Source organism: Scylla paramamosain, chromosome 22 (genome assembly GCF_035594125.1).
Source record: "Scylla paramamosain isolate STU-SP2022 chromosome 22, ASM3559412v1, whole genome shotgun sequence".
NCBI lineage: Eukaryota > Metazoa > Arthropoda > Malacostraca > Decapoda > Portunidae > Scylla > Scylla paramamosain.
Window position 1 is genome coordinate 875,001 of NC_087172.1, and position 10,000 is coordinate 885,000.

General features: G+C 43.8%; 1 protein-coding gene across 2 annotated transcripts in view; it reads right to left on the reverse strand.

Moving 5' to 3' along the window:
- The window catches only part of LOC135111403 (uncharacterized), a 63,348-nt gene that overhangs the window by 9,290 nt on the left and 44,058 nt on the right, over positions 1-10,000 (reverse strand). Inside the window, exons 3-5 of one of the 2 annotated variants that reach the window (XM_064024656.1) lie at positions 8,857-8,916; positions 5,661-5,783; positions 4,025-4,238 (exon numbers count right to left, since the gene is read on the reverse strand). In XM_064024656.1, the coding sequence (XP_063880726.1) occupies positions 4,025-4,238; positions 5,661-5,783; positions 8,857-8,916 (397 nt within the window). The remainder of the gene's footprint in view (positions 1-4,024; positions 4,239-5,660; positions 5,784-8,856; positions 8,917-10,000) is intronic. The other variant, XM_064024657.1, reaches the window with a different exon arrangement.

The following is a 10,000-nucleotide window of genomic DNA, read 5'->3' on the forward strand; positions in this document are numbered from 1 at the left end:
TTGTTGTTGTTGTTGTTGTTGTTGGTTACGGCAGACTATGTGCACTTTTACGTGTCCAATTTAGCGTGTCTAAACATTTTCTTGTCAAGTTTTGTTAAGCATGACAATGTTTCCCGCTTCACGCTTCATATTAAAGGAAAACTAAATTAAATATATATAAAAAAGGAAGAGAGAAAAAAGTAAAAAAAAAAAACTTCTTCTTTAAACCAGGCGTAATGTCATTGCCCTCGCCCTGCCATCCATCACAAGTAACTTTTTTTTTTTTTCCTGGAGCTCACTTTAGCACACCTTTGTTTTCTCGCTTCACATGTCAGACAAATGTTAAAAATAGAAAGAAAGGAAAGAAGCGCAGGTACATCATGCATGGTGCTTCGTCCTGCCATCTATCATGAATCTCGCTTCACATGTCTGGCAAAACTGAAACTAGAAAATAAATCAATAAATAAATATAATGATAATATATAATAAAAGAAAAAAAAAAGAGAAAGAAGCGCAGATACATAATGTTTGGTGCTTCGTCCTCCTATCCATCATCAATCTTCCTTCAAATGTCAGACGAAACTAAAAAAAACACAAGAAAATAATGAAAAAAAAAACAAAAAAACAAATAATAAGAAAAGAAAAAAGCGAAGAAACGTAATCCATGTTGCCTCGTCCTGCCATCCATCATGAATAGATCTCCTCCTGAAATTTTACTAAACACAAGATTGTTTTCCCGGTGCGCTCTTCACGTTAAAAAAAAAAAAAAATATATAGTAAATAAAAGAGAGAGAGAGAGAGAGAGAGAGAGAGAGAGAGAGAGAGAGAGAGAGAGAGAGAGAGAGAGAGAGAGAGAGAGAGAGAGAGAGAGAGAAAATACATGCACCCCGACTTCAATAACACCAGGTACCGTCTCGTTCCGCCATCCAACGTTAACAACGTGAGGAAAACGAAGAACAGAATATGAGCAAAGGGAAAGACCGAGGAAAAAAAAAAAATCACAGACAGTAGCAGCAGCAGCAGGATGAGTCACGAGCGCAGGCCACGGCAGGCACATTACCTCTAATTACACGGGCCAGGTGCGCGCCTCTACGTGATCCAGGTGAGGGGACGCAGGGGACGCCATGCAAAGGTTACCAGTGAATGTAGTAGTGTGAATACCCGGCTGGCGGAATGACATTTGCCGGGCCAGTGACTCCAAGTAACGCGGAGGCAGTGACAGAGGAGGGTAGAGGGCGTTGACACCGTGCTAATGATTAAAACAACAGAAGGTAAGGGGCGAGGTAGTGTGAGAGAGAGCGAGGTATGTGTAGACGCCGCACTGAGGACCATATTCTGAAACCCTTCTACGCATTCATTACTTTCAAAAGGCTTTAATTGAAGTGACACGAGTTTTTAAGGGTGTTTTATAGGTTTCTAGTGACAGATTATTGAAATTTCTACATTATTAATACGAGAAACACACTTGAGAACCCTGCTAATCATCTCTGTGGCCTTTGAAAACTGTCATGGTGAGAGAGAGAGAAGCGTTTCTAAATACGGGCCACGCTGACCCTGAAGGTATAGAGAGACGGCAGTGATGTGGAGAAAACGTTACGCTCTAAGAGGCTGGGAGGCTGGGAAAGTGAGGATCCCCACCCAGTGTGAGAGGCTGCGAGATGAGGGAGAGGTCGGGAGGCGGTGAGGGGGACGCAGGCAGTGGATGTGAGCCGTCTCGACCCCTCAAGAGCCTACGTGTGAGTATAGCAGTGGTCTCTATTTCATCCTACTTCTGTGACCTGATCAAAGAGTTTCCTGTCAGGCTGTTGATCAAGATTCGAGGTCGTGATCTTGAAAAAAATATTAATATTTTTACGTTATGGTTTTAAGTTTCTCTCTCTCTCTCTCTCTCTCTCTCTCTCTCTCTCTCTCTCTCTCTCTCTCTCTCTCTCTCTCTCTCTCTCTCTTTCTCGTACGCTGCATTTTTTAAGCTGAGTTGAACTGAATGCGGAGATTTTAAAAAAGCCATCCATAAATCACACTCTTGAAGGAATTAAGAGAACAGAGCACAGAGATGAACCAAAGGGCAGCAAATCTGACCCTCCACACACACACACACTGAGGCTCTGTTCCCCTGTGCGAGACTGTGGTGGTGGTGGTGGTGGTGGTGGTGCGGAGGGCGTGACGCTAAGGGGGAAGAAGGGAGGAATGAATGACTTCGTTGCCTTACAATGATATGCTGTCAAGTTCTTATGTCATTCATTACGTCAAGGACTGAAATACAACGATACAACGGGGAACGCCATGCAGTATTTCGTTCACAACCCTCTCTGCCTGTCTGTCTGTCTGTTTGTCTGTCCAGTGCAAATTGAAATGTCTAAAAAAGTTACAGGGAAGCGAATTTCAGTGTTATGTTGTTTGTTATAATTGATGAACTGAATGTAAAAAAATAGATAAATGGAAAACGGAAATCTTAATACGAAAAAGTTGCACGGATGCTTAATTTAATGTTGTTGGGTTTCGATTGATGAACTGAACCAGAAAGAGAGAGAGAGAGAGAGAGAGAGAGAGAGAGAGAGAGAGAGAGAGAGAGAGAGAGAGAGAGAGAGAGAGAGAGAGAGAGAGAGAACAAAACCGTGATAAAAATGAAACAAACACAACAGCATATCATTCATTCATTCTGCCGTATAACGTAATGAAAAGGGTGTTTCCGGAAGCTCACGTGGCGGTTGAGGTGGTAGCAAGTGGGCGGGGGAAAGGGGACGCCAGGTAAGTACTATTGGGGGAGGAAGAGGAGGAGGTTGAGGCAGGTAGGTGGTAGTGGGTGGTGAATGGTGAAGGTCGGCTCTGTCACGCCCCTGCAACCATACAATCCCCTACACGTCCTTCAATCTCAAGAACAACGGTGGAACAATCTTCACATTACGCCACGTGGTAATGAATCGACGAAATATTTCTCATTTAACTTGATCTTGCTCGTTTTATTCGTGTTTCGTGTTTCGTGTTCGTCGTGCTTCGTGTTTCTCTTGCTCCTGTTCCTCGTGCTTCATGTTCGTGCTCCGCGTTCCGTGCAGTGCCTCGTGTAGCTGCGGCGGGACCGTTTCTTACTCGCCTCTCCTCTCCTCTTGCTCAGCTCTCCGTCATTACAGTAATTTAAATGCAATTATGTGCACATGAACGTTGCGGGAACACAGAGCCGCCCTTGTGCATGTACGTACGGCAATGACGGCCACGAGGGACACACACACACACACACACACACACACACACACACACACACAGGAGTATTGCGATCGCTGGAATGTTATAGCGGTTTCGGTGAGTACAAGTTCCCGTTTCATGTTTCGAGCACTCGGATGAAAATAAAAAAAAAAATATGTGTGTGTACCTGATCCTCACTTTTTAGAGCATTGTTTGTATTGTTTTTACTTTTTGAAATTCGTTCTTTTGTTACGCTCCATCCTATCATTCCATTCTTCTTCCATCGCATCTATATCTAACTAATTATCTCAGCCCCAGTCTAGACACTTTTCTCATCCCAGTCTACTCCTTATTGAAACATGCTTACCTTTCTAACCAGCTCCATCCTAACCTAATCCTTAATCAGGCGTACTCCTCCCCATCCAGTTTCAATCAACTCCCGAACCAAGTCTAATCCTTAAGTTAATCTATTTCTCAACCTGATCTACACTCCACTCTGCATTCACTTTCTCACCTCCACCCATCCACACACACACACACACACACACACACACACACACACACACACTGCCAAGGACCGTACATGTTCAATACACAGCTCCTCGTAGGATCAGCGAGGTTAAGCAACGGTGGGTCCGGTTAGTACTTGGATGGGTGACCTCCTCCAAGTACTTTCCTCGCTATTCACCAGCAGACACACACACACACACACACACACACACACACACACACACACACACACACACACACACACACACACACACACACACTCCCTATCCTCCACTCATCACCACATAACACATCCACACTCCACAGCTCACCATCACCACACCACTTCACACAACCAAACACAAACCAAACATACTTTCCATGCAGGATGCCGAGAGCGATCCAGTTGGTGAGGCAGATGAACCACAGGACAGCAGACGCGTAGATGATGAGCTGGTTGTCCCACAGGAAGAGCCAGGCGATGTTAGCCAGCAGATTGAGCGTATAGGTGACGAGGAAACCTGTGGTGAGGACTCCGGGACTCACGTAAACAGGCCCGACTGCGTTACGGCGACACAGGAGGATGAGAGCTGCGTGGGAGGAGGAGAGGAATTTAAGTTGTGTGTGTGTGTGTGTGTGTGTGTGTGTGAGGGGGAGGGGTTGAATGAGTGGCCTTGGTCTTCTAAACCTACTTAGAGAGATTAGTTTAATTATCAGAGTTTTAAGTTGGATGAAGATTTCTATTTTAAGGACTGGAGTTTTGTAAGTTTGGTGGGTAGTTGAGAGAGAGAGAGAGAGAGAGAGAGAGAGAGAGAGAGAGAGAGAGAGAGAGAGAGAGAGAGAGAGAGAGAGAGAGAGAGAGAGAGAGATAAACGGATAGACAGAGGGAGAAAATAAGGGGAAGTCATAAATCAAGAAGAAGAATCAGAAATACAATCTGACGCAGCTTTGTAAAATCGCACATACGTTTTTTAAGACAACTGTGGATGATCAGGAAAGCGCAATCAATCAAAGCAGAGAACAAAGCGCGCAGAATACAACATATCATTTCACACTACGTTACTTGTAAGGTAAATAAATGAGTTTGAATAATAGACAAGGCGATGAGGAGGCAAAACAGTGCGATGACTCGAGATCTTGGCAAAGAACAAAGATAAAAGGCACTGAGAATAAACAACAACAAAATATTCAAAGTTTAGTGGGAAAATGTTTAAGAATATACGAAAGAATATAAATAAAGCTTAGTCAATGGGGAGAGGAGAGAGGAAGGGGGGAGGAGAGACAGTAGTGCGTGGGAGAGGGAAGCAGTGTGGGGGAGAGAGGGGAAGTTTGGGGTATTGGGGGAGGAAGGAAGGGGACACCAACAATAGCTACCCCCACGCGTGCCATAAAAGTGATTAGATAATAGGGAGGAACAGGAAGGTAGTGATCGATAATATACATAAAAAAATTCTCCATAAGGCGGACTCGAAATATTGAAGCCAAGGTCAAAAGTAGACAGAGTAACACGCCACGTTTACTTCCACTGTTTCGTGTCTTCTTGCAATCATAGGTGCTCTAGCCTCCTGGGACTCTACCAAGTGACATGTTTAGTTAAGTGACTCGGCAGATCAAGGGACAAAACTGGCAGGGGAAGTGAGGACAGGAGGGTACTCGAGTTTTCACTACGACTATATCATTGCCTCCTATCTTGTACTTTTACTTCACCGTAAAGACTAAAGGCAGACAAAAGATATAAAACACAGGAAGTGAGAGCGTCAGATTACTAAACTTCTAACCACGACTGTACTACTGCTTGTCTTCTCCTTCACTTCAAAGACTTAAGACTGACAAAAAAGCCAAAACAGTGGAAGTAAGAGTAAGGAATCACAAAACATAGTTAAAACTAACCAGGAAGATAAAACACATTTAGAAGTGAATGCAGAAAGTTACTAGTGCTTCACCTACTAATTTTTTTCCCATATAGACAAACCAAAGCACATGAATCCTGAAGTGTGGAGGCGAGGACGTACCGTAAAGGTGAGCCAGGAGCAGCCATACGTAGATGACGGACCACACGAGGAAGGTGAAGCCAGCCGGGGTCACGTCGATCTCATACCTGGCTGACATGTTGCCCGGCGTGGAGTTGAAGATACCTGCGGGCGGCAAGGTGTGCTGGAGGGGCGGGGCGAGAGGTTGGGGGATGGGGCAGGGTGAGGGTGAGGGGGGCAGGGGTGTGGAAGAGAAGCCTCCACACCTGCGTTTGATGTCACCTTCAAGTTTGTGTTGCGTTGCTGCGTCGCATGGACGGAGTGAGGAAGTAGTGTCTGTTTTTCTTTTTTCTTTTTTTTTGTTGTTGTTACGCGGTTGTCTTATCTAGTTCTGTTTGTCATTTTTGTATCTCATTTCTTTTTTATCTTTACTGGTTTCCTATTTCCTTTCCTTATTTGTCTTTGTTCATATCTATTTATTTGTTGTATACTGGCTAGTTTTCTATTCCTTTCCTGTCTTTGTCTTACATTTACATGTTTACTGGTTTCCTATTTCCATCTTAATTCGTTGTTTATTTGTCTTCTAATTTGTCTTCTATTCAGTTCTTAATTAGTTCAGTATATCTTTACAGGTCCTCTATTCCTTTCTTATTCATCATTATCTACACTTCTTCGTTAACTATCGTTATTTAGGTCCTATTCAGTTAGTATTTAGTAATATATATATATTCCTTACATCCTTTTATTTATTTCTCATATTCATCTCTTCATTCACTATTCATCTGCTTTTACACTTTACCATGAAATTTTACTTCGAATTATGTCTTTAGTTGGTTTCTGTTCAGTTCTCATTTAGTACAATTCACATCTCACATGACCAACTTAACTACTTACGTACTATCATTCATCTCTTCATTCACTACATCATCTACTCTCACATCACGACATGGAAGTTTGCAGTGTGCACAACGCAATGCATCTCTAAAACTAAACATGCAGGACAGATACAAATAATCCTTAAAATAACCACATATCATCAATGAACTGCACGTATACTCAAGCCATCTCTGCTGCACCTTCAGGAGACCCATTAGTGCCTTATGACTCACTCAGCACCAAGGGAGGGGCATGAGGGGGACAAGAACACCGGCATTGGGTCACCTCGACACAGTGCAGGGAAGACAAGGCACCGCGAGGCTCAGAGCGGGCCCTCATGCACACCAAACCTTGTGACACACACACCAGCATGCATTCTCTCAAGCTTTCCCCTCCTTCCCACCACCACCACCACCACCACCACATGATGCGCTAGCTCCGTCCAACAACCCGCGTGGCCTTGTGTGTGTGTGTGTGTGTGTGTGTGTGTGTGTGTGTGTGTGTGTGTGTGTGTGTGTGTGTGTGTGTGTGTGTGGTATTTTGCTATTTTGTGCTTTGTAACTTCTTATGTATTATGTATCGTCGATTTTGTATTATGTATTTTGCTGATATTTCACTTTGGTACTCCTGCGTTAATAAACTAACTATGTGTGTGTGTGTGTGTGTGTGTGTGTGTGTGTGTGTGTGTGTGTGTGTGTGTGTGTGTGTGTGTGTGTGTAAACGATACTACCAAAAAGCAAACTATTTACGTACTAGAAAGGCAATACGTATTAGCAAAAAAACATTCGTGTATCAGAAGAAAAGAAGAAGAGAAAATGTCAGTTTTCAAAAAGTCATTAGAAAAAAACAAGCCATCAGTATTTATTAGAGAAAAAAAGGTGAAAAAAGTCCGGTATTCGTCAGAAAAGTCATAAATAAAAAAATAAATAAATAAAAAAGAGAAATGCCACGCTCATCATTTTCCTTCAAGCCGTGACGCATAACAGTCCCAGTCTCACAAGGGCCGTGGGGCGAGACTGCCTGCGGGGGACCAATTACTTCGGAGTGCCTTGAGTGTCCCTAGACGGCACTGCGGCTGGAGGGGAGGGGGGTAGGGAGGGGAGATGGCAGGCCGCGGTGTGAAGAAGCGAAGAAGCAGTATGTGTGTGTGTGTATGTGTGTGTGTGTGTGGCGTGGACGGGCGTCGTGTATCTCAAGGTCACAAGTAGGTCAGGGTCGTGTGCGTGCGTGTGTGTGTGTGTGTGTGTGTGTGTGTGTGTGTGTGTGTAAGTGTGTGTGTGTGGGACAGGCATGATTCTCGTATTCTCGCCACCAGGGAAGGAAGGAAGGCGAGACGGTGGGGGAGAGACAGACAGAGAGAGAGAGAGAGAGAGAGAGAGAGAGAGAGAGAGAGAGAGAGAGAGAGAGAGAGAGAGAGAGAGAGAGAGAGGGAGTGACTGAACCGCGTGATAGGAATGAGTGGGGAGGGAATTGCGGGATGGAAAGCCAGTCAAGGAAGGAGGTAAAGGAGAATGCGAAGGAAGGAAGACAAGAAAAACCAGAAGCAACAATTTATGAAGGAGAAAAGGAGACGAATGGAAGAGACAAAGGGTAAAGGAGATAAAATCAAGGACAAACACGAAGGAAGAGAAACACAGGAGGAAGAAAATAAAGGAAAACGCGAAAAAGAGAGGAAGAACAGAAATAGTGGAATAGAAAACGAGACAAAGGGGAGATATAGAGAAGGAAAGGGACAGAGATTGAGAAGAAAACAAATAAAGTACAAGGAAAGAAGTTACAGAGGAAAGGAAGTAATCAATATGGCAAAGAAAGGAAAAAGAAACAAACAACTCACGGAAGAGAGAAAAAGAAACAAAGGCGAAGATATGAGAAGAAAGGAGAGAGAGACAGACAAAGAAACAAACTAGCAAGGAAGGAGACATAGAAGGAAGGAGAGCAGGAGACGAGACAGGAATTAAAGTAAAGAGAGAGAGAGAGAGAGAGAGAGAGAGAGAGAGAGAGAGAGAGAGAGAGAGAGAGAGAGAGAGAGAGAGAGAGAGAGAGAGAGAGAGAGAGAGAGAGAGAGAGAGAGAGAGAGAGAAGGAAGGAGGAAGGACAGTAAGGACACTAGGTTAGTTATGTTTTAACAGTCATCAGCAAGATTAGGAAGCCAGTGATTAAAATACATGAGAGAGAGAGAGAGAGAGAGAGAGAGAGAGAGAGAGAGAGAGAGAGAGAGAGAGAGAGAGAGAGAGAGAGAGAGAGAGAGACCTCGTAACCTCATGCACACAACGGCAGCATGCAGGGGATTTAAAGGCAACGGCAGGAGTTTAAAGGGAAGAGGGATGCTGCAGGGGTGTTACTTAGGGTCTCCTCTCTTTACCTGGAGACTGAACGCCTAGGCCATACGAGACAGCGGGGTCCTGGCGTCTAATAAACAGGCCTGCAACACGTGGAGAACAGGAGAGCTATAGTAACACATACACAGAACAAAGGGAAAATGATACTAAACACAGAGAGAACATGAAAACTATACTAAGACTTAGAGAACACACAAAGATCTGTATTAACACGTGAAAACAACAAAAGACTAGTAACACATGATAGCACATAGAAAACAAGATGAAAACTATAAATAACACTTAGAGAGCAATATGAGAACTTTAGTAAAGCATAGAGAACTGTATTAACACGTGAAGAATAACAGGAAGCTACTTAATAACACTTAATAACACTTACAAAACACGAGAACGAGATGAGAACTATTGTAACACATAGAAGAACACACACGCCAACAGTAACACACAGAGAATACGAGAACAACAGTACCATATTAAGAACAACTTTGAAATAATATAGAACGTAGAGAACAAGGCCAGAGTAGCGCGGAGAAACTTAAATGAAAACAACAAAAAGAACAGTAGCAAGATGAATAAAGATGAAGGACAAGTAAGACACACCAAGAGAGAGAGAGAGAGAGAGAGAGAGAGAGAGAGAGAGAGAGAGAGAGAGAGAGAGAGAGAGAGAGAGAGAGAGAGAGAGAGAGAGAGAGAGAGAGAGAGAGAGAGAGAGAGAGAGAGATAGCCAACGACAACGATAATCTAGCAATGAGAATAACAAGAACAATAACATGCAACAGCGGGAACAAGAACGATTTAACACGTACACGGAAGAGAAGGGAAGGGAAGGAAAGGGAAGGGAGAGGTTTACACACACACACACACACACACACACACACACACACACACACACACACACACACACACACACACACACACACACACACACACCTCCATGAAATGTGTGAGTTCTTGGTAAATATTATTGTTACGCACACACACACACACACACGCACAGGAGAGAGAGAGAGAGAGAGAGAGAGAGAGAGAGAGAGAGAGAGAGAGAGAGAGAGAGAGAGAGAGAGAGAGAGAGAGAGAGAGAGAGAGAGAGAGAGAGAGAGAGAGAGAGAGAGAGAGAGAGAGAGAGAGAGAGAGAGAGAGAGAGAGCAAACATGGACCAAAGAACAA